Source organism: Cariama cristata, unplaced genomic scaffold (genome assembly GCF_000690535.1).
Source record: "Cariama cristata isolate BGI_N322 unplaced genomic scaffold, ASM69053v1 scaffold4420, whole genome shotgun sequence".
NCBI classification, from domain to species: domain Eukaryota; kingdom Metazoa; phylum Chordata; class Aves; order Cariamiformes; family Cariamidae; genus Cariama; species Cariama cristata.
The window spans coordinates 23,177-46,575 of NW_009595122.1; the positions used below are offsets into that span (position 1 = coordinate 23,177).

The 23,399-nt window shown below is 43.2% G+C and overlaps 1 protein-coding gene across 1 annotated transcript in view; it reads left to right on the forward strand.

The window, feature by feature from the left end:
• Nucleotides 1-22,038, forward strand: part of LOC104162051 (zinc finger protein 827-like) — a gene marked incomplete at its 5' end in the record, with an annotated part of 37,194 nt that extends 15,156 nt beyond the window's left edge. Inside the window, 7 exon segments of the mRNA XM_009700693.1 lie at nucleotides 10,424-10,486; nucleotides 10,489-10,554; nucleotides 12,095-12,266; nucleotides 13,758-13,924; nucleotides 16,931-17,122; nucleotides 17,212-17,389; nucleotides 20,248-22,038. Coding sequence (XP_009698995.1) covers nucleotides 10,424-10,486; nucleotides 10,489-10,554; nucleotides 12,095-12,266; nucleotides 13,758-13,924; nucleotides 16,931-17,122; nucleotides 17,212-17,389; nucleotides 20,248-21,055 — 1,646 coding nt within the window.
• Nucleotides 22,039-23,399: the final 1,361 nt, after the last annotated feature.

The following is a 23,399-nucleotide window of genomic DNA, read 5'->3' on the forward strand; positions in this document are numbered from 1 at the left end:
TGTCAAACCCGGGGACCACGCGCGGTTCTGCAAGGGTCTGTGCTAGCTCTGGTATTAATCAGTCCTTTATTAATGGCGTGGATGATGAAAGAGAAAGCGTGTTTATTAAATGTCCTGGTGACACCATGTGTGGAGGTGCTCTAAGCACTTCAGAGGACAGAATTAGAGTTCAGTCTTATCTTGAGGAATTGAATAAAGAGTCTGGAAAATAGTAGTCAATTCAGTGAGGGCAAAATTCTGTGCCTGGGGGAATGATGAGTGCCACGAAGAAAGGGGAGGGATGAATGACCAGGCAGTGCAACTTAACGGAGGGATCTGGATTAGTCTTGGTCAGACACTGTCTGTAGAGCTGGCATTGTACGCGTTTCAGAAAGGGCAGACATCTGGCTGAGAAGCCGGGAATGTCGTCTGTAAGGCACGTGTGGTAATTCTGCTGTTCAGCTGGAGCCCTGAATTCAGTTTTGGGATTTGTAATCCAAGAACAACATGGAGGGCAGCAGTGGTCAGAGGTTTAGAAAACCTGAGCTGTGTGTAAAGGTTGAAGAATTTTTGTGTGTTTCGTTTGGAGAAGAAAAGAGGGGAGACATAATAATGGTATTCAAATATGTAAAATGACAGCTTGGAGAGGAAAAGAATAAACCTTGCCTATGTTCATGTGAGCAGAATAACAGGCTTAAATGACAGCAGAGGAGATTTCAGTTAAACACCAAGTGAAACTTTCTAGCATTGGGGTGGGTTTGCGCTGATACAGCTGTCACAGGAGGCTGTGGAACCTCTGTCACGGGAGGGTTTTCAAAAAAATAGGTTAGACAAGCAGCTGTCAGGACTGACGGGCATGTTCGGTGTGTGGCTGGTGTGCCTCCGGGCGAGGGAGAGACAAGATGGCCTCCTGAGGTCCCTTCCAGCTCTAATTCTGTGATAGAAATTCAATAGCGAAGTTATAATGGCGATGAAAGAGACTTGGTAGATGAGGCTTTTGGTTTATAAATACTCAGCGTGCTGTGTTTTAGACTCTGCATCTTATTCAAACCCATCTATCGTTCGTATCCTCTTTTGTCTTTCTTAATATCGGAATCTTTTCTAACAGTGAACGTCAGCATTGAGTCAGACTGTTTCCTGAATATGAAACTTTTCCAAATACAAGCTCAACATGAAATAGAAAGGCAAGTTTTAAAATTACTTTTCTGGCTTTTCAAAAGGAATTGGAACACATAATTCCTGACATTTCTTTTTAGAGTTACCTTGGGACTCCCCAGTCCTCACCTATCTTACCTTGTACAAGGCTGTCTGCTAGAATATTTGTCTGCCTAAGAGTAAATTAAATGGAAAATTCATCAGGCTATTTGGACATATATATATATGAAAACCCCCCATTGTTTAAAAATAATCTAAGCAAAGCTGAGGAGACTTTTTTTTTCTTCCCCAGCATGATTTCAATCAGGGTACAAATCTGCCCTACTAGTTGCTGGGTGTTTTATTTGAGTTTGGGGCAGTCGTGGTGCTGACGAGCAGAAGGCAGATGGGAGAGGAGTGCAGAAGGAAGGAGAGGATGGTCTGCAGGTAGATGCATGTGCTTGCGGTAAGAGAGGGAGCAAGGAGAGAGGCAGATCTCTTAAGAGTGAGTTCAGGGCTTCAAGGAAGCAGCAGATTCACTCCTTCCCACTTGGGGAATCTGCAATAAAAGCAGCAAGAAGGTTTTCTTTTAGAGCAGCAACCACGCACTGTGAAGGGTGATGCCTTTCCACATGCAAAGGTGGATCTGGCCGAATGTTCGCAGTTACTTTCATCTGGTTTTGACTCTTTTGTGTTAATTCAGTCAGGTCAGGAAGAGGGACTCGATCTGCATTTGGGGCTTTATTTTGCATTCCCCCACTGAGGTTTCTGGTCATCAGCTTGCCATTTCTCCAGTACAGCAACTTTTGCTTCACTAAAAAGGATGCAGAAGGCTGAAAAGAAAAATGTAGTCTAAAGGCCAGTTTGTCTTTTTGTATCTGAATTCTGGATGGGGAGAACTTGTCTTTGCCTCCGCAAAGTGCCCTAGATGTGTTATCGCCTTCTCTCTATGAAAGAAGAGCCCCTATTTCAGGTGGACTTGCAAGTAGCAATTGGTGCAGTGACAAAAACAAGAGAAAAAAGGGCAAATTTGTACATATACCGTAATGGTCCTAAATGTGCACAAATGTCTGAATGCTTTTTAAAAGGGTTTCTTAGGAAGCGTGTCTTAAGCAGAATTGTAGGAAATAACTTAAAAGCATAGAAACCTATTGGCACATGGAAATTAATTAATTGTGGTTTAAAAATAACAATAGGAGAAAACTATATTTTCATAAATTTGTATGAATTCAATGTTGTCGCACCCAAAACAAATGTTACAAGCAGTGTAAATAGTTGAGCTAAATGTGAGGGCCACCTGCCTGGGAGTGAATGAGAAAGAGCTTAGGTAAATTCATTATGGCACATCTTACAGTTACCATGAAGATATTTTCAGGAGGATATTCTAGCATTACATTGAAATAAAATATAATTTGCAAAGATAACAGAGAGCACGTTATCAGGTTTTTCTCTGACAACAGATGCAGAATGTAACTTTTATTTACAATAGCTATTATTTCTAAACAAGCAAAAAAAGTAAAGTTATGATGATGGAGCTCTTTGCTACTGAAAGGACTGATTGTTCTCTTGGCCAACAGTGATCAGGTAAGCTTTTAAAATCACATTTGGGGAGTGGATTTGTTGGTGCTTCCTATCCCTTTCTTGCAATGTCTCGACTCCCTCAGTGAAAAAAGTAAACCAGTTTCCCCCTGGACCATATTGCATTACTTCATCTAAAGTCGTGAAACCAAACTGAGCTCCTTCGCCGTGATAACTGTGAATGATTGAGGAACTCCTGGAGCCTGCGCAGCGAGCTACGGGGACTCTTCCATGACTGCTTCTTTTTGGCCAGTAAATTCGCAGCTCGGGGCCTTCCTTGGCATATGTCAGCAGTTTGACATTGTTCTGTTCTTTCTTATTGTGTAAGGAATGAATCCTGTTTATGCTTTATGCTAAAGCAGAACAAGTTGGGAGGAATAGAGGGTGTGGTCCAGTGTTATCCTCAACTTGATGTCGTAGTGCATGTGTTGTAAAAATAATTTTCAAGAAATGGCTGCAGCATTATTGCAGCTTTAGGGTTCCTTAAAATTCTGCAACTCCGACCACTTTGCGCCGAATTTACATAGACTGACTTAAGTTTTGAACTGTGGAGTTTCTCTCTTCTGGGTTGTTTCTTATGTTTTGAGCTTAATACAGACAACAAAAGCAAATCTCAGCTTTATAATGCAGATGAAGGTTATCGTAAGCCTCACTGTTTACTCAGAAGTTTTCTGTTGTGTAAGTGAAGTTAAAATAGGTGTTAGTTTTGGTGCTAAGGTAGAAGCTGGGGAGTGGCCTTGTGTTTTGAAGTCCCTACTTTGTCTTTGCTCTGACTCAGGCTTTGTTTTTCTCACCCTACTTCTGACTGTCCATTTTTCAGCAACGGGCTCGGGCTCCGTCTTAGCAGTGAAGTGGGCTTCGCTGTTTTCCTGCGTTCCTCTATGGAGGCATCTTTAAAGTTCACCTTTTATTTGGTTTTATTCTTTTCACAAACCCTGACATCTTTATCACTTGCCAGTCACCTTTTCAAGTGTTGTTGCCTACCATAGCACATTTGGAATACTGCTGTGCGCAATATTAACGTTTCTTTCAGTGGGCGATGCAAGTTCTTTATTGAAATATTTCCAACTTTCATGGTTGATGTTTTTAGAAAGAGCAACTTAAGCATCATGATACTGATACATAAAATCATTTGCATTCTCTTTTCCTCCATATCAAGGATTTTAAATTATCATAACATTACTCCTTTTTACCATACTCCATAGTAATGTTAGATATTTGCAAAAGCATTTGAGAAAAAAAATAAGAGCATTAGTTGGTAAAGTGTTTTATTTAGCAAGGCGACTTTCTCTGCTTCTTCTGTGCAGTTGTTCTGTCATTCAGACTGTCTGATTATGTGCAGTTTTTCAGGACTTAGGAAACAAAAAGTACGTCCCCCTCACAAGTGGAACTAGGGTTCTTTTATCTGAGCAGTAATTTTGAGTTAGTTTTTATTTTTTGTAATTAAAGTAGTATTAAATCCCTCCGAATAACTTCTCATACCTGACCCGTGTTAACAGTGACTGAGAGCATGGCTACATAGACCCTTTCTTCGTTCGTGCTTCGAACACGCTGGCTTGGGCACAGGGCTCTGCTGCCAGCGCTGGATGGGTCCCAGGCTGGTGGAGGCTCACACACACACAAGGGGACGGGGCTTTGTCTGAACAGATGCCCCTGGATCTGTACTAGAGGGGACAGCACTGACTGCTTTTAATAGCCACAAAAAGGCATGGGAAAAAAGCCACCACAAAGGGGTCAGGCAAACCAGCTTTCAATTCCAGCTGAAGCTTGAGTTTAAAAAAAAAAAACCAAAACCCACAACAACAGACCCACAAACAACAAAAAACTTGTCTGTCTTCTTTTTATTTTTGTGGGGAGTACAGAAAATTTTTATGCCAAGAAAGCAGTTGCTTATCTGTGGCTAATAGTGGATGAGTCTGCTTGCAGTAAAAGATACATCCTAAAATAAGACTGGACAGGTTGCTGTGATGCTGGCGGTGACAAATGAAGACTACAGGACCACTCGGGATCACAGATACCTTAGATAAGTCACAAGACATATCCTACTCGGGAACTACAGTATCTGGAAGGATTCCACCGTTTATTTTAACTGACTTACTAGAAATAAGAATTCTGGTGCTACAAATGAAACCTTTGTGAAAGTAAGTTGTGAAGGGAGTAAGATATATAGTATTTGGAGCACTGCAATTTCATACAGTCAATACATTTTTGAGCTTGTGAGACTTTTGCAGGCTTTTGGCAAACAAGTTTGCAGCAGAGCCCTAATTACATATTTCACAAAAAGGAGTTCTCAATTTTTAAATACAGTGTGCTTGCCAGAGGTGATAGATGAACAAGTAAGTGGAAGGCTCCAAAGCAATAAAATGCATCTTTGATGGTGACACTGCAGAAAGTAGGAAGATGTTATAATAACATAGATGAATGCAGACAGAAGACAGAAAGAAAATTTCTTTGACGAAATAACTGTTTTTAAAGCAGCGTTTCCATGATTGCCTGACCTGAATACCTTGTTTCTGAATAAATAATTTCTTGAACTTTTTGTCTCTTAGACATAACAAAATAGAAATAACCTTACAAATGGAACAAGCTTTTGTGACATTCATCTAGAGCAGCATACAGTATATTTACCTCTTGGGTAAACGTAGGGTACTTGAAAGGTGGCAAAGGACAGGCTAGCGGCCGTCCACTTCAGGCTGGTAGTAACCAGAAGTTACCCGATGACTGTTTAATGTCCCCAGTCTTTCAGGGCAAAGTGAGGTGCCTTGCTGTGGGACATCTGCACTGCTGGTAGCGTTCATCCTCTTGCCATGAGCTCATAGAAACCTGGTTACCTTGTCCAGCCCTGTTTCTGGGTCACTTTATTCATTTTCTGGTTTGGTAGAATTTTTTAGATGCATTCTCCCATGCGAACTTCTTTCTCTATCTCATATTCTTCACAGCAAGTTTTATCCCCTGGAGTATGAGGAAGGAGGCACTACACGTTTCCTTTGCTCTTTTTCTGTGTCAGCTATCACCTACCTTTTCCCAGTTCACCTCCCGTTCCGAGTTTGGCCATCTCTCCCTCCTAGCTCTCAGCCTCACCCGGGGTGGCTGTTCCATCACCAGATCCTCTAGACATCTAACTTGTTTTCTTCATCGCATTTGGCTTGCAAGCAGGATTGATTGAAAATGGTCTAACCACTACTCTCCATTTTCTCCCTTCACAGGATTTCTGTTCATTTCATTTTCGAAATTACTTACCTGGTTTCTTCACCATCTGTGTGGTGTCAAACTGTCTGAATAACCTGAAGTATAAATATGACATACACTTCCAGAAGAATGGAGAGAGAATAAATTTTGACCTTCTTTGTTAAGACTCATCAGCACCTCTCACTTCCACCTCTTTAAGGAATACTTATTGCAAAGGACAATCTATTTAATTTATATCCGTAGGGTTCCATGTGACCATAAGGATCTGCCCTTGTGGATGCTGTTGCTTCCAAGGTCTACGGAGGTGTGAAGATGAAACAGAGAAGCAGCTGTTTGAGTGAGTTATAGGATGAGAGAGCAGACAGTAAACCAGCAAAGGTTATAAATATAAATTTATCTTCTTTGAATGACACTTCAGCAATACTTTTTGTTTGTTTTCTTAGCTTTGTGTTTTTCAGTTAAATAGTGGTTTCATTCTTTCAGCTATTAGTAAAAGATACAAAGGTAGGCATGGCATCAAACAACAGATTAAAACGTAAGGTAGTATAAAACACTGTGAAGCAGTAATTGAAAAATACGTAAGCTAAGTAAAAGAAAACAAGTAATCAAAGTACCACATATCAGAGTCCAAGCCAGTCCCTGGGGAACTTTTTGTGTGTGACAGTGACAAAGCTGATTTGGTGACTCTAGACAGTTACTGATGTATTCAGGTCACGCTGTGTTCTCTTCTGCAGTTACAGCCTCAACCAGATACGGTATCCTCTCTCAGCATTTCTTGACAAAAGTCAGGCTAAAGGCTTTTCAGAAGGGATGGTTAATGCACTCTCCATATTGATATTACCAGTTTGAGGATAAGAGAAAAAAAATTAATCACTAAATGTGGCAACTGAAAATACATACATGTTCAGAATTACGCCTAACAGCTTAGGAAAGGGGTAAATAGTAACTCGCTCAAGCTGCTGGGCTTTGTTTGCCAGAAATTAATCTACTTGGAGGGGCAAGAGGAGGGACAGAACAGTATTTCTACAGTTGATGGCCACCTTATCCTTACCTCAGGGAAAATACAGATGGTGACAGTGCCGGCAGCTTCTAACCCCATCTCAGATGGTCAGCATTACACAGGTACTAATTACGAGGTTAACTTGGAGTTAGTAGGGAAATGGTACCAGGTGATGCAGAAGGGCAGGAAAGGTGTCCATAAAGATCTATTTCACTAAATTTCATTGAGAAGTAAGTTTTACCTTTACATATAATTTTTAGCTCTTAAGACTTCTGTGCAAAATGATCTCAAAATAATTTTATTACTACCCTTTAATATACTGAGTCTTAATCTATTACTTTTAAATGATGTACTGGAGAACTTGGAGGCCTTCCAGTTTACTTAAGCATATTTTGTTTTAAACACCCATACAGAAATGCAGTCTGTTACTTAATAATTTCAGTATTATTTTGTCATGTATGCTTTTCTAACATAGAAGTTTTAGAATTTGCTATGGAGTATTGGAGTATTCATTTAAAGCAGAAATCTTCTATCAAGTCATTTTTTTTTTCCCCCCCCCCTTCATTTTAGTAGAGGGATGTCATGGTGAACGATGGATTTCTGTGGGACATCTCTCACAACAGTGATTTATTATTTAACACTAGTTGGTCTCAGTCCATCTTCTTGCTGGCCCTGCGTAAGGATCCTAAAGGACAATGATGCTGACTGTCTTGGTAGAGTGCTTTGGGATACACAGGGAATGCTGAGCACAAACCAGTATTATGGTCTCAGAGTCACTGGACTTGTACTCACTTTGTAGAAAACACCGTTGCCCGGCGTTAATTAGAGACAGAGCCCAAGGATTGAAGGTGGATGGTGACTTGCCTCATTCTTCAGGTCACTGGCGAGGTCAGTTGCTGGGTATGTTCTGGGAAGATTTCTGGACCACTGTATGGACACAGAGCTCCAGTTTCCAGGCTGCAGACAAAGCTGCCCAGAGGCTGAGGTGGGTGGAAGTAGGTGGTTTCCCTTGGAGCTGAGAAATCTTCCACAAGGTGCTGAGGCTCCTGTTGCACCAGAGACCAACTCTGGCTTGCCAGGAACAAGCTAAGCGGCTTGCTGAATAGAAAAAGCGCTTTGCTACAGAGAGAAGATTCAGTCTGAAAGAGAAGAAAGAAGCACTGTAGTTAGGACTCCAGGAATAAATCTTTAAAGTAAATAGAAGTACTTTCAAAACACCTACCGTATCCTCTTTTGCATCAATGAAAAATATGCAGCTACTTTGCAAGGAGCTAGCTTTCACCAGCTCAAGATAATCAGAAAGCTGATATTTTTCCAGCTTCCCATGAACTTCCCAGAACTGATACCTCTAAATCCACCATAGGGAAGAGGATATTATATTTCTTCTTCTTCTTAAGAGATAAAAGAGGGCTGATGACTAATACAGAAGTGAATTGTTAAGAGACTTATTTACTTAATTGAGCCTGCTTGTTTGGTATGTGTCCCAATTAATTCATTTTTGTTGTGACCATATTGAAGGAACCTACACCCTTGTGACCTTCTCTTATAATTATTACCATATTCCTCTTTTGAAGCACTGTTTTGATTATGTACTCAAAAAGCTCTGCTAAAATATCTGTAGCGTTAGTACAGAGTCAGATTTTTCCATTGTTTTGAACTCAGGATTAGTAGCAAAAAGAATCATTCTTTATTGAAGTTCTTGGAGGTTATGGGTCACTCACAGCCCTGAGGAGATGGGGAGGGGGTGTTCCTTTTTACTTTCACAAAATAACTATTTTGAATAGGCAGAACTTGTTCTCTAAGTAGAAATTCTTTTAAGAAAAATGTGTTGTTGGGTGGTAGCATTCAGAGGTGCCTCGTAATTCCTCTGGTGTGCTGAATATTGTACATATTACAGAGTCACAGGAGAAAGTAACAGCAGCTCAAAAGGGACTGGCAAGTATGACCATCCCTAAACTTGCCGAGATTGCTGTGTGGCATCTCTGCCCCAAATGAGGCATTGTTTTTTATTATTGCTCAACTTAACTACAGTATTTGACAGCTCTTTGCCTAAACCGCAGTGGAGCCGTCCGGACACCTATGTGTGAAGAAGAGACTCTCTCAGGCACGGCAGTCAAATTTGCGGTGGTAGGTGACTCTGTCGGTGAGGGGTTGCCTGGACAAGGGGGGTGTTTATTCCTCAGTGCTTCATCGGATGAAGATTTTGCTGGTTTGTGCCAGCCTCCACGACAGTAACTTACACTCAATAAGATCTTTTTGTACTCCTGTCCTCAGCTCCTCTCCTCCTGTTTACCTGAAAATCCCAGCCAAATGGTTTTCCTCCATCACGGCATGCCCACATGCACTGGTGGAGCCAGTTCTGGGCAGCGATCCCACAGGCGGTGTCGGTTTGGAGAAAGGTGCTCTGCGTGTTGCATCTTTCATTCCAGTGGAAATAGAAGGTCTTTTACCAGAAGTAAGTCTTAAACCAAGCCCCCTCACCACCGGCTGTTGTGTTTGGAAAGGTGCTGAGTACCCTTGCCGTTTTGCGCACCTCTTAGAACAGCGATCCCTTCGCCTCAGGCAACAGGACCCTTGCAGAGAATATTTCTTTGCACCAGGCTGGCTGATACTGAGCTAAGTAGTATCACTGCTATCCCCAGCCTGGACCGGCTCTCTGCTCCCTTCTGTCCGGATCAAAACTGGCCACGCTTTTAACTTCTTGAAGCACCGTGTACCTTTTTTTCTCTTCCGCATTCCCAGTCCTTTTCTCTCTACTTCCCCACAGAGTGCCTTCGTGTCTGCGTTTTATGCTGTGTGGAGTTTCTTATTTGTGTGGCAGACTCTCTCTGTTCCTGAAACAATTAAAACCGCTTCTTTAAAGATAACGGCTTGCTCTGGGTCTCAGTTTTTCAATGGATGGCCTTCTAAGCCGCTGGGGATTTTGATGCCTGAGGACAGCAGGTGCTGGGTAGAGCTTACCCCGGATGCCACCCACTCATTGGCGTGCTATGTCCTCTTGGTCTAACGTTTGTCTGACCAGCCTTCTGTTCTCCTTCAATGTAAGACCACTCATGTAGCGGCCATTCCTGCGTCAGTAAAAAAGGTTTGGAAATCTTCCTTCAGCCATGAATAATAATCCAGAGTAAAACAGAGCACCATCTCAGACCAGGCCTTCTTCATGCACCAGGCAAAGGTGGGTGATTGAAAAGCCGAAGGAGTGGTCTCGCCACAAAAACAGAATTAGAGGTTAATGCTTTGCCCTGCTCGCTCTTGACTTTCTTTCTTTACATAATCTGGTTGAGCTCTTTGGCTACGTCTGTGTCTGGAACGCTTTGACGAAGTGCTCTGCTTTACAGGACGTATGAAAGATGCTGTATGAAAGATTCGTTTCCTTTCCGTCGTTGGGAGTTTCCTTTTTATGTGAACTCGTGTGGCAGATCACACAGCAAGCAGCCGAGGTGTTGCATTTTATAGGACACCTACAGGAGTCTATCGAATGAAATCTGCAAGTCTTCAGAGTTCTTAAAATATGACTTTCTGTTTATGTGTTTTTTGGCATAGAAACAGAAAAGCTGGGGCTGGAGGTGGGAAACGGATTGCCATCTTGGAAATTTAACGACCAGCAAAAAACGTGTGCGGAAAAGTGTTTGGTCGACAGCAGACTCTGTCCCGGCATCTCTCGCTGCACACAGGTAAGCCAAGGCCTTGAGGGTGGTCGTTACAGCGCTGAGGAAACCTGTGTGTTCGTCATGGTTCGCTTCAGTGGAGGGGGAAGAAGGGAAGCAGAAAAGAGTGTGAGCCATCCGCAGCTCCTTGCGCTTAGAGCAGAGCCAAGCGCAGAAACAGAACAGAATGTCAGAGTGGTGCTCAGGGAGTTAACTAACATTTTATTGCCTTACAGCCTACTTGTAATTTATCTTTACAAAATGTGTAAATCCAAGTTTGTCCAGGTTCTGGTAGACCAGCCTGTAGATACCAGCTGGTTAACCAAGGCTGTTAACGGAGTTCTGAAGAGAAGGCAGAGCCCTTGTTACATTCACCTGGTGAACTTTTTAAATGTCACTGAACAACAACAGATTTGGCCTTGGTGTTTCAGATGTGGTGAAACTGAAAGGATTTCATCTCTCTCATTCATCTTGGCTCTCATCATCCAGTTGTTCTGAGAGGAACAGAGGCTGTTCCACCCCATACCAACTTTCTTAAAGTGAATCAGCTTCGAATCAACTGAGACTAACAGAGTTTTTGTATGGAAGATGCGCCTTGTCAGCGTGCTGAGGTGCACTGCACAAAATAAGACTTGAAAGCAAGAATTTCTGATGCAGTGCTGAAAAATATTGTTGGTATAATGCCAGCGTATGTTGTACCGTCTAGTAGAGCCACGCTGAAAAGGTTCACATGTTCTGTTCCGTGGTGTCGTGGGGTTTTCTTAGCCCTAAGCTGCTCTGTTGAATGCCTTTCCCTAACACTTGTAGCATTCATATTTCAAATATAGAGCAGCAGCTCCTCAAAGGGAAAGGTTGTAAAAGCTGATGTAATGTTTGGTTATTTTAATCAACTCCCTGCAAAAGAAAGCCTGGCATGTACAAAAAATGTGCTGCCGGGATTTAGAAATGTTTAATTTTAAAATAAAATAATTTTTATTTTAAATTGTTTAAGTTGTGAAGCATCAGAAACTCATTACGAATTCGGTTAATTTCTTCAACTGTTCTTTGAGTGAGGTTTTTTTTTGTTAGTTTGTGTTTGGGACTGGCCTAATGATGCAGCGTTCCCTTTCCTCCCCACCCTCAGATTTTAATACAAAATTATCAGCCGTCAACTCTCTGCAAGTGATCACGTGGGCAGCCTCAGGAATAACTGGACCCAAAAATTAAATAAAAGATGCTAGGTAAAGGAAGTAGTTGTAGATTATTGACCTTTTTCTCTACTGGCTCTGCTGCAGCTCTCAGAGCCGCAGTTTCCTCGGTTTTGCCGATTATAAAGTTTTATATTACCTGACTACAGATGGTAGAGCAAGTTAAAAAAAAAAATAGCCGTAAACTACTCCAAATTAGTTTTATTCTGAGTAATTGCTATGAACTCCTGTAAGTTTCTAAAATGTCGAGCTTCCAAAGTACCGTATTCTGAAAGCTGCTCGGAGAAACCCAAACGACCGCATACTCGGTTATTGGCAGCTTTCAAAATAGCTTGCTTCAAAATGAAGTATACATTTAAGGTTTTCTGTTTCTTTTTCAGAAGAGAGAAAATACAAATGCCACTTGTGCCCCTATGCTGCTAAGTGCCGTGCTAATCTGAACCAGCACCTGACCGTCCATTCTGTGAAGCTGGTGAGTACAGACACTGAGGACATTGTCAGCGCTGTCACTTCTGAAGGCAGCGATGGAAAGAAGCACCCTTATTACTACAGGTGAGGACCCAGACGAGGGCTGTGCACCAGAGGCTGGAATCTGAATCTCTTATCTGCCTGCTAAGGACGCGTTACAGGGCCACCCTTCTGCTCTCGCAGGGTGGAACTGCGATGAAAGTGTTTGTCTTGCTCTATCTGACTTAGGCTAAGCAGCAAAACCCAGCTGGCTGCCTCATGCTGTTTGACTTGGCCAGCCATTGGGAAAGACTCTGGGGTTTGGTCTGGGGTTGTTTGTATTTTTTTTTAAAAACGGCTTTGGGAGGCAGATGGGCTCCTAGAAGCCTCTTTAACTTCTTATGCAGTGTTTGTTTAAGTTTTGTGTTTGGAAACACCCCATCGCGTACACAGATTCACAGCAAATCTAAAGCACTGTGCTTCCAGGGGCCTCTGACAGCTCCATTATTTTCCGCCAAATCTATGAAATCAAATAGTAAAGCGTAGTAAGAATTGTTATATCAATATACGCGTTTCCTGCATTTGCTAGCAGTATATACATTCAGTGACCAACATGATGAAAGGAAGAAAACCTTTAGGAGAATTTGCCTGAAAAAATAAAAGGAATTGCCCAGATAAAATGGATATTTGGACATTCTCCATGTTGTATGCACTGTTGTGCGCTCTGCAAACTGCGACATGCACTCTAGTGGCCAAGCAGATTACCAAATCACTCTTACTTTCAGTCAAAGTGCCAAGAGGAGATTTAATTACAAAATCATAGAAGTAAGAAATAAATGAGACCTGCTGGATTAGATTATCTAGTCCATCCCCCTGGGAAAGCAAAATAGTGCCCTAGAGTATATGCCTTTTTAAATGTTTTTGGCTTGTTTTAAATGTTAATGGCCTAATCAAAGCAAGAGGAGGACTCTGCAAAGAAAGTTAAATTAAAGGATCCTTTCCATTGCCTCTCAATATCGCTCTGTTTATGCACTGGCTGTGAAATCGGTATCCCTGTTAATTATTTGCATTGCCGATGACTGCTGTTTTCCAGTCAAGCATAAGAAATGTTTGAACCCATTTTTACTTGCTTACACTGAAACTGCCAGGCAGTTTTGCACAAGATCCCAGTTTGGCATGGGAACCATTCCAGGGCTTGAAAATAACTCCTGGAGTGTGCAGCAAGCTCTCCGTTTGTCAGTGTATCAGCCGTACTAAACATCTTGGCAAAGCTGCAATGCCTCTTATTGCCCAAAGGAATCAGCTAGGTGATGCGCAGCATCTGGAATCTGTAGTTTTTAATTAACTTTATGATTATTTAGCGTCATTATAGCATGTACAGGATTGTTGCATTGTGCCTGCCCTTAATAATCACGTTGGCATGGCCATCAGTTCAAAGGCAGTTCAGCAGACAAAAGAATTTTACAGTGAACAGCGAGGCAGAGAAGAAACCTGTGCAGTGAGTTTTTTTCTTGCAAATTCAGGGAAAGGCAATGTGCTCCTGTTTGTGGTTTGTTTGTTAATGTGTCTTACTCTTGAATTCCCTTCTGCCTGCAGCTGTCATGTGTGTGGGTTTGAGACGGAGATGAACGTCCAGTTTGTCAGTCATATGTCCCTCCACGTGGATAAGGAGCAGTGGATGTTCTCCATTTGCTGCACAGCGTGCGATTTTGTCACTATGGAAGAGGCAGATATGAAGGCTCATGTCAACAGCAAGCACACAGGTGATGATCCCTCTCTCCCAGCTGCAGTGATCTCTCTCTTCCTTGCTTTCTAGGTGCAACCTTCACACTTCCCATTAGTGTTCTGCTTTCACTGAAACGCTTGCTAATTAAGGCCTGATCTCTCAAAGCTGAAGTGAATTGGACTCCAGCCAGGCAAATAATCTGGTAGTGCAGATCAATTTTCAAGCTTACCGAAATAAATGAAGGACCACTTAGCCCTCCTTCTTCCTATTCCCCTTATCCCCCAAATCCCCTCCCCTCTTGAAGTCGGCACACTTTGTTTTTCTGACTGGTTTACTATTTCATCAAAATCCTGGTTTGACTTTAGTGATGATAAGGTGACTTTGAGTGCTCATTGTGCATACCTGGCTGTAAGCTTGCACTACACGATACGTTGAGCTTCGCTCTTCAGTGTGTTTGCCTCCGCAGTCTATCAGTTTGGAATTCCACGCTGATGTTTAGTTGACACTGTGATTCAGCAATACCATAAACGTAACTTTATATTAAATAACAGAACAAGTCATGCGTTCTCTCCTCAGTCTTGTTCGTTTAATAGCCAAAGATAAGAGCAACAGCCGTCTTCAAACAAGCTCCATATGCTTAGTCCAACTAATGAACTCTGGCATAATTTAAGGAGAAGAAAATTAGAATCCTTTTAGTTAATTTCTCTTATAACACCAGGCAGAAGCATTTTGCTGCCACAAACTAGTAACAATTGTGTTGACAATACTGAACCTGAATGGTATCCAGCACAACTTTTCCATTGCTAAATTGCTTTTCCTGTCCTACCAGAAATGAAATTGGGAGAACAGGGAGGGGTGGAGAAGGAGAAGGGAGAGAAGAAAGCAGTTGTTTGTGCTCACAGATACAGAAGTTAGATGTAACTACAGAAATACGAACTACTGGGAAGCTCTCAAGGGAGAGAGGTCCCTTTATGCCAGCACAGCAGGGAGTAGTGCGGAGAGCTGTCATCTTGAGGTGTTTGCATCTAACTCCGCTTTATATCTAGGAAGTCAAGGCAAATGAGAAACGCCACCCATAGCCACCTGAGAAGCCTGCATCGGAGCTCACAGCTGAGCTGTACTCTACTGTGTCTTCCTGTCGAGGCTAAAAGCTTGGAGCTGCTGCTTGTCTTTTTTAAAGACAGACAAAACCCCCCCTTGTTCTTCCTTCACCCTGCCGAACTGAGCCGTTCAGCTGGCGATTCAGCCAAATGCTTACGCATATGGCAAATACAGAGAGTAAAAAATAGACTGGATTTTCTGGGTCGCATGACTCCAGTTCCTTATCCTGTGATGTTACCAAGTCATAAAAGGCCTGTTTGCAAGGATGTGGGCATATGTCTTCAAACAAGCATAACTGTTTTAAACCAACTACTTCTACAGATAGGCAGCTGCAGATTTTCCTGCATTAAAGATTAGGGACCTTGTTAAACCTTCCAGCGTCTTACTGTCAGAGTACACATACGCTGTTCTTGTGCCAGAACTGTCCTTTATCTGAAAGAGCCGTCCCTCTCTTGCTCCCTCCACCTTCCTTCCCTCCCTCCACAGGATTTATCCCTTTAGTATATTTATGGAAAACAACCCTCTCCCTTCTAAATGCACATTGAGCCTTTTCTTGTATGAAACACAGTTTTCTCCCTGTACCAAACCCTCGCTGCATATGTTCTTGTTAGAACCCCTGCTCTCGACATACGCAATCACAGCTGTACATGGTGAAAGAAATCAGCGGTGGTGGCAGCGTAAAACAGCAGCAGCTACTGGGCACAGCGCACACAATAACACTCTGTGATCGTATTTACCTTCCTTGAAGGCTCCCCCACACTGATGGCTCATATTCATCCCATGTTCTGCTCAAATTCTTCTTTTGATTTCCTTGACTGTTTCCAACTTAAGCGCTCCTCATTTGTAGCACAAGTTCTTGTTACTGACCCTTCAGGTCATAACCTTGTACTCTGTACTATCAAATGTCATTCCATTTCTATTACCCTGGTCCCCAAGGTCAGTGAATCTTTCTATATGATATCCCAGTCGTCCTCCCTATTGACAGCTCGGGTCATCAGATTTCATGTGTGCATTCCTACATTTTTATCTTAGACTTAAAGGTGCCACTCATCAGTTTAAAGCTAGGCACATAGGTACCGGTGCTTGCAGAGGCCTTGATCAGGGAACTTTTTATCACATAGAGAATATGAAGTTTTAGTAAAGTCTTTTTTTAACACAGCTCTGATTAATCCAAGACATAGGTGGGAGGTAATAATTTGCACATCCTTGCCTCGTTGGCGCCCAGCAGTTCTCAGATGAGAACTCTCACGCTTGTTCATTTCTAGTGCGTGACAGGGTTTGGGATTTGAACTCCATACGTTTATTGCACACATGAGGGAACTCTGATGGACTTCAGCTTTAGATCCAGTTAAATAACGTTTTCTTTTAAGTTAGTATCTTCAATAAGAGGTCCTAATAAAAACAGATGAATGTTGAGACCACGCAGTTACCTCTTACAATCATTACTGAGGATGCTCCTCACTACAATGAGATTATTCTCCTTGGCCCTTACTCCCAAATTTACCCATTGGACCCGTGTAAACAGAAAGGTAGGGGAAGCTGAGCTTGGACCAGTAGGCACTTTGGGTTTCTGTACCCTAAACCACCAGAAGCTCTGTTTCCTTTCTGAGTGACAAGTTCTTCATTGTTTTTGAACTCTGAGCTAATCAAAGTGTTTTCTTAGGATTTTTTTCAGCCCGGTAATGAGGTAGAGTTGCATGCTTCCTTCCCACTACCCTTACAGACAGACTCCATTCTAGGATAAACTGAGATGTGCTGTTGTAAACGCTAACAAAAAGGAAGGAGGTGCAACTACGATTTCTTAACAGATGAATTAGTTTCAGACTTGTTTATAACTATTTTTGAATTAACTTTAAATATTTTTCCTGAAATTTAAAACAGGATGATTGAGATTCCATCTAATCTGCTGTACTCGTTACTGCTCTTTATTCCTGTTTTTCAGCTGAAGAGAGGAAGACACCCAGTGAATCTAACAGTCCGTCTTCATCTTCGCTGTCAGCGCTGAGTGACTCTGCCAACAGCAAAGAAGATGCAGATATAACCCCAAAACACAAGGGTTCAAACAACCTGCTAGTCATTTCTGTAGTGCCTGGTAGTCAGCCCTCAGTGAACACTGAAGAGAAGTCAGAGAAAGGTGAGACACTGTTAAATACAAACTGTCACCTTCTACGCAGTCGATCTGGCCACAATGTAAGGAATGCGTTTTCCTGTTCTGTTTTTCAGGCTTTGAATGTGTTTTCTGTAACTTCGTCTGCAAAACAAAAAACATGTTTGAGCGCCATCTGCAAATCCACCTGATCACACGGATGTTCGAGTGTGATGTGTGCCACAAGTTCATGAAGACACCTGAACAATTACTGGAGCACAAGAAATGCCACACTGTCCCCACCGGTGGGCTCAAGTAAGGAAAGCAAGTACACAAACTTTTACTGTGTTAAGCACCTCTCATACTGTGGGGCTAGGACATAAGGAAGTCAGTTAGAAAGGGTTAGGTAAATGTCTGATCGTCTAGATTTGGGGGCTTCCTTTTATTTAAATGGCCCAAGCCCGGTCTTTTTACAGTAGATGGGTACCTGAGCAGCAAATGATGTATCCGCTGGTCTTACAGCTGTAACAAACTATGGTCCTTTCCCTTTTCGAGTCAAATAGGAGACAGTATGCAATGGGTCCTGCGGAGAATGAAGCAGCACTACACAGAGGTGTTGCAAACTAAGAGGGCTTTTTTTTTCCCAAGGCATCAGAGCAAAGGAGAGCACACAGGCGCTGTTCTCCACCTGCCGCAAAGAAAGAAAACCCTGTAGAATCTCTGCAACCAGGTACAAAGTCAGAACCTTAAAGGTTATAACCTTCGTAGCCTCTAATGCAAAGTCAGTCCTCTCCAAGAATTAGTAACTTTGATGCTTTCTGCTTTGGTTTGCATGCCCCAGAATGATCACTGTTGTATAAATTAACATGTAACGAGTCATTCACTCTTTTAAGAAAAAAGCCCTTTGGCTTTGGCTAAGGTGGTGTCCTTTAAGGTCTGTCGGTGCAGAGCAGTGTTTCTAGAGAATGAGCGTGCCCTTATGTCACAGTTGGACCCCTGAGGGAAGGAGTGACTGCTGGGGCCATATGCTTCCTCGCTCACATTGTGGGCAACGTGACGTTACGCGAGATGCATGTCCCTGGTCTCTGTTTGTTCCAGCTGCTGCAGGAAAAGAGGCTGGAACCACTTTGGGCTCAGCTAGGGTTCAGCACAGGTCTCCCTGCTTCTGTTGCTCTTGCTAAGCAAAGTAATGTTGTCAGTGCACTGCAACGGTCACGGGATGAGCACACCACATTTAACGTTACCACGAGTAGCTCCAGCAGTTTGCACTGCCGGTTTTGACAATTGGTTCTGTTTGCCGGGCAGCGTCTGGTCTCCAGCTCAGTAGCGCTGTGAACTGGGATCTGCGGTCACTTGTGATGTGGTGACTGAATCTGGGAAGAAGACCAGATTGAGAAACAAGTAGGGTGCCAGAAGGACGGGATGTCTGTCTTGGCTGTACAGACCAGTTGCCTAATGCACTTTGGGTTTAAGCTGCGCAGAATCTGTTCTATTTACCAAGGAAAAACCATGACCTGTGACTCAGACCTTCCTGACAGAATGGGCTTCTCAACCTCCTTTATTCCTGCCCAGCTCAAGTAGTAAGTAGGTACCTTGAAAGCTGCACCTAAGAAAAAGCTCTGATTTATTTTTTTTTTAAGGCATCCAGAAGAGCCTGAAGAGATCTAAGTAAATTGTATTTTTCTGTCTCCTGTTTGCTGTGGGGGAAGAGAAAAAAACATGATTCCTCCAGCTCCAGGTCAAAATCTGAGATTCTGATCCAGAGAGCACCCAGCCCAGGAGAGGTATGTGTGTACAGACAGCTGAGTCCTCTGTTGCGATAGAGCTAATCACGTTAGCAGCCTCAATGCCAGGCTCCCTCTCTGGATCAGAGTACTTGACATGCATCAGGAAAAGCATCCGGATGTTTTAGTATCTGTTTGTCCGCTCCTATTACTCACTGTGCGCAAAAGTCTCTCGATTAGCAGGTAGATTAATATTAAACCTGTACGTGCAACCAGTTGTAGCAAGGGAAAGCACACATGGGGAGAGAGGATCTCTGCGTAGAAGTGATTTGAAGTGCTACCACACAACTGGCAGACCTGCTAAACAGTGAATGCAGATCAGAGGCAGGTGGAGGCATCGGTAAGATCATAGCCCGGCGCCTTAGTTGTCTGTTTTTACCTAGACCTGCTCTTTCAGCTCACCGGTTCGGTCTGGAAGGGAGCGTGCTTTGTTTAATGCAGCGGAGAGCCCTGGCAGGTAGCTGTCCTCACCAACTTCCTCTCAGCTCCCTAAAGCAAAAGCGGGTGTGTTTTGGGTTTGCTGGTGTCCAGGCTTGTTCAGCTCAGGCTTCCTTCCAAGCTTTCAAGATTCCCTTCTCCAGCCTTCTCGCCTCTTCCTGGTCCAGGAACCAGGGGTGAGGCCCTTTTTGCCACGTCCACCCCGCTCCGGACGCTTGCCGCTGTGAGTAAGCGGAGCTCGCATCCTGTTCCCACACAGGAACAATTCCTGCCGTGGCAGAGGCGGCCGTAGGCAAACGCTGCCAAACACCCGCCCCCTTTGAGTAGGGCTAGCTCATCTCCCAGATATGGGAATCCCTGCAAATCATCCCAACAGACTGGCTTTCAGCTGCTCCTAGCAGGATACCCAGCAAGCTTATTGTTCAAGGTCACATAAAAGGAATTTCCTAAGCTTTTGCTGTACATGTGGTATTACAAGTTTATTCCATCTTTACTTAAACAGCTGCTTTCATACTCATCTGTAAACACTCACTTTAAACCTCCTCTTAATGGAAAAAATGGCCAAAGTGACTTCGTGCAAACTCTAGGAATGTCGTTACACAAAGTACCTGTGAATCAGTCACCCACTCTGCACTACCCGGCCTGCTTTGCAGAATCTTCCCCACCAAGGTAAGCCAGAAGATTAAAGGGATGCTCCTTCAGAGTGAATCCGTGTTTTTCTAGGAATGCGTGAGCTCTACTGCCATTAAATGGGCAAACCTCCTCTAAGTAGAGACGTGTTGAGGTGAACCAAGTATTCGAAAGAGGCTTCACAGGGAGAACTAAGGGCCTTTTTCTCCCCTTTAGTAGGTCAGAGAGGGGTTGAGTGACAGGGTTAAACCAGGAATGCAGGCCTTCAAGCCAAGTGACTTCTCTTTTCTCTGTCCCTGCCTTTCCTTGCTGTGTTGCCAGGTGCCCATTCTGCATCTACTCCACCAACCGCCCCGCAGCGATGGAGTGCCACCTGAAGACTCACTACAAGATGGAGTACAAGTGTCGGATCTGCCAGACAGTGAAAGCGAATCAGCTGGAGCTGGAGATGCACATCCGAGAACACCGCCTTGGCAACCATTACAAGTGCGACCAGTGTGGCTACCTGTCCAAGACCGCCAACAAGCTGATAGAACATGTGCGTGTCCACACCGGTGAGCGCCCTTTTCACTGTGACCAGTGCAGCTACAGCTGCAAACGCAAAGACAATCTCAACTTGCACAAGAAACTGAAGCATGCTCCACGCCAGACCTTCAGCTGCGACGAGTGCCTGTTCAAGACTACCCACCCTTTTGTCTTCAGCCGCCACGTGAAGAAGCACCAGAACGGGGACTGCTCCGAAGAGGAGAAGAAGGGCCAGTATTCAACCTCCAAGGAAGCCAGTCCGCTCCTACCAGTGAACAGCTCCAGAAACCTCCTGTCACCCCTCTCAGTTATGTCTGCCTCCCAGGCGCTGCAAACAGTGGCTATGTCAGCCGCGCACGGCAGCGGGGCAGAGCCAAACTTGGCAGTGAAAGCCTTGGCCATCAACGGCGCTTCCCTGTGCTTTGATAAATACTGGAACTCAGAGTTTGCCCACCTTATTCCTTTAACAATGTTTTTCCCCAAAAACCACTACGATCTCACATTCCATCCACCCAGACCTCAGACTGCACCGGGAGGTGCCTCTTCACCTAAACACTCCTTCCTTGCCTACCTTGGACTAACAGAAAGGGCAGAAACTGTCTGAGGGCAGTTACATTCTGTACCAAAAATACCCCACCAAACCCAGCAGGTATACATTGCTGCAAAACGTAGACCGAAGAGGTAACGAACACTTGTGCTATAGCATTAGTAAGGTTTAGGAAAAAAGAAAAAAAAAAAAAAAAAAAAGGCTCTGTGTGTATACTTATTGCATTGACATGAAAGCTGCTTTATTAAATCTTCGAGAGGTGACCTACTGCATACTTCTACCTTCAGAGGCATGTTCCCAGTACTCTTATCTAAGAAACTATTTTGTCTTGTTAAGCTGAAAAAGAGTGTCCTTATTGGCAATCAGCACTTGTAAGATTACATATTGATGCATTTTATTTTTGGGGCTTTGTGTGGGTGCGTGAACGAGAGTCTGCCTGTATGCCATGACATTGCTTTTGCACATCCCTTGTATTGGCTTATTTAATTATTCTTCTTTTCCCCTTTTCACACACTTGGCTCCCTCCCTTCCCTCCGTCTCCCCCTGAACCGCAGAGCTGCGGCAGGAGTAACGCTTGGTCCAGGGCGGATTGCTGTATTATTTCAGTGCTGTTTGCAGCTTCCTTTAGTTGTCGGATGCCTTGTACTCAGTTGTCAAGGTCTGAGGATTTGGGGTAGAACGGATGAGGAAAATGTTGCTTTCAGCACTGCAGGATGCAAGTACGGCAATGAAAAGCTTGTGTAATGTACACACACACGCATCTGCAGTGTGTGCAGTCTACACACCCACACAGCAGGCCCAATTCTTAACTGGTACACAGGCGTAACAACCACCTGCGTCTGGGCCATAGCATACATCTTTTGTTTTAAAAGGGCATATAAATATTAGAGAGAGATATATATACACACTGTATTATGCAGTGGTTACCTTTTAGTTTGCAGGAACAACTTGTACAACTAGAATTCTATGGTGGAAAAAAAAAAAAATCCAACAAGGGGATTAAAAAAAAAGAGTATGGATAAATTCTGGGTATAAATACTCAGACTAAAAAAAAAAAGGCAGTTTTGCACAGTGCTTTAGTCTTGCACTAGTTTGTTTCTCACTTGCAAAAAATAAAAAAAATAAAAAAAATCTGTGGGCTGAAGGTAAGAAGATTGTTTCCTTGAAAAGGTACCAGTAACTTCTTTGAAATATAAAACTATAAAAAGATGCTGTTTGAACCATATAGTTCTCTTTTATACCCTCAGTATTTCAATTGTACTTGCAAATTCTACAGTCCTATCGATACCCTCCATGTTATTAGTAATACTTTATTCCTTTTTGTTAATGGCGGATAGAGTGTACACTGCTAGGAAGCTAACTTTATACTTATTTAACACTCCTACGTGTGGTCATTAAAATGACATGTTGTATGTAGCACTTTATTGCAGGAAGAAGCAAATGCGGATTGGTTGTATAACCTTTGTTAATCTCAAAATGCCAAGAGTGATCTTAATTTAAGAGAAGCTAACCAACTGTTAACTGATTCGTGTTTCTTGGACAACTTAATATCCAGGAAGAAAGATCAGGATTAAAAATACTCTGCCTTACAATTGGAAGTATAAAATACGACACATTTCAAGATTATTCTGTGACTTACAGGAATGCTTTCTTACTGGATTATTGTTTTCCATGGCGTCTCTTGGATTCAGATCTCGCTGTCCGTCACCAGGTACTAGAAAGTGCTGACCTAGCTTTTGTCCGAGTCCCCTCTCTGTCCCTTGGCCAAGCCACTGTAGGAGGTGCCCTGAGTCACACCTAACGTGCTATCATCTCCCCACCCACCCTCATGCTGTCCCGAAGGAACTTCTTCTGCAGGTGGTTGTGGGATGGGGGCGGATCCGACAGGCAGTTGTTGGAGCCAACCCCTCCTTCGGGACAGCACTAAAGTAACGCCCCGGTTCAGGAAGGCATTTCTGGTCCACAAGGGCTCTTACCCATATGCATAACTAGAAACATAACTCAGTCTTCATTAGTTCTTAAATGAAGCTTGTGTAGAAAAACTTCCGTGTTGCAAAACTTGCATCATTTAACCTATTTGCAAGATTCCTACGTTTGTTTTGCACTGATGGCCAAACATTCTCCACTGTCATGACCAAACTCTTCCCGTTCGGGGAGGACATCCTAATCCGTGCACTCCTGTTAACATACTGGAACATACAAGGGGGAAATATCCAAAATAGTCGCAGGTTGTAATTTGGAATTATTAATTAAAGGACAGAGGAGTCCCACCATTTTGTTTACATTCCAGCAGAGAGTTTTGGTTCCAGCGAGCATGTGGCAGTTCTGTCTGTCTGCACAGCAGAGAAAAGCCATCTGTTCCGAAGTACGTGTAACCCTTTGTAAACAACCTACCTAACTC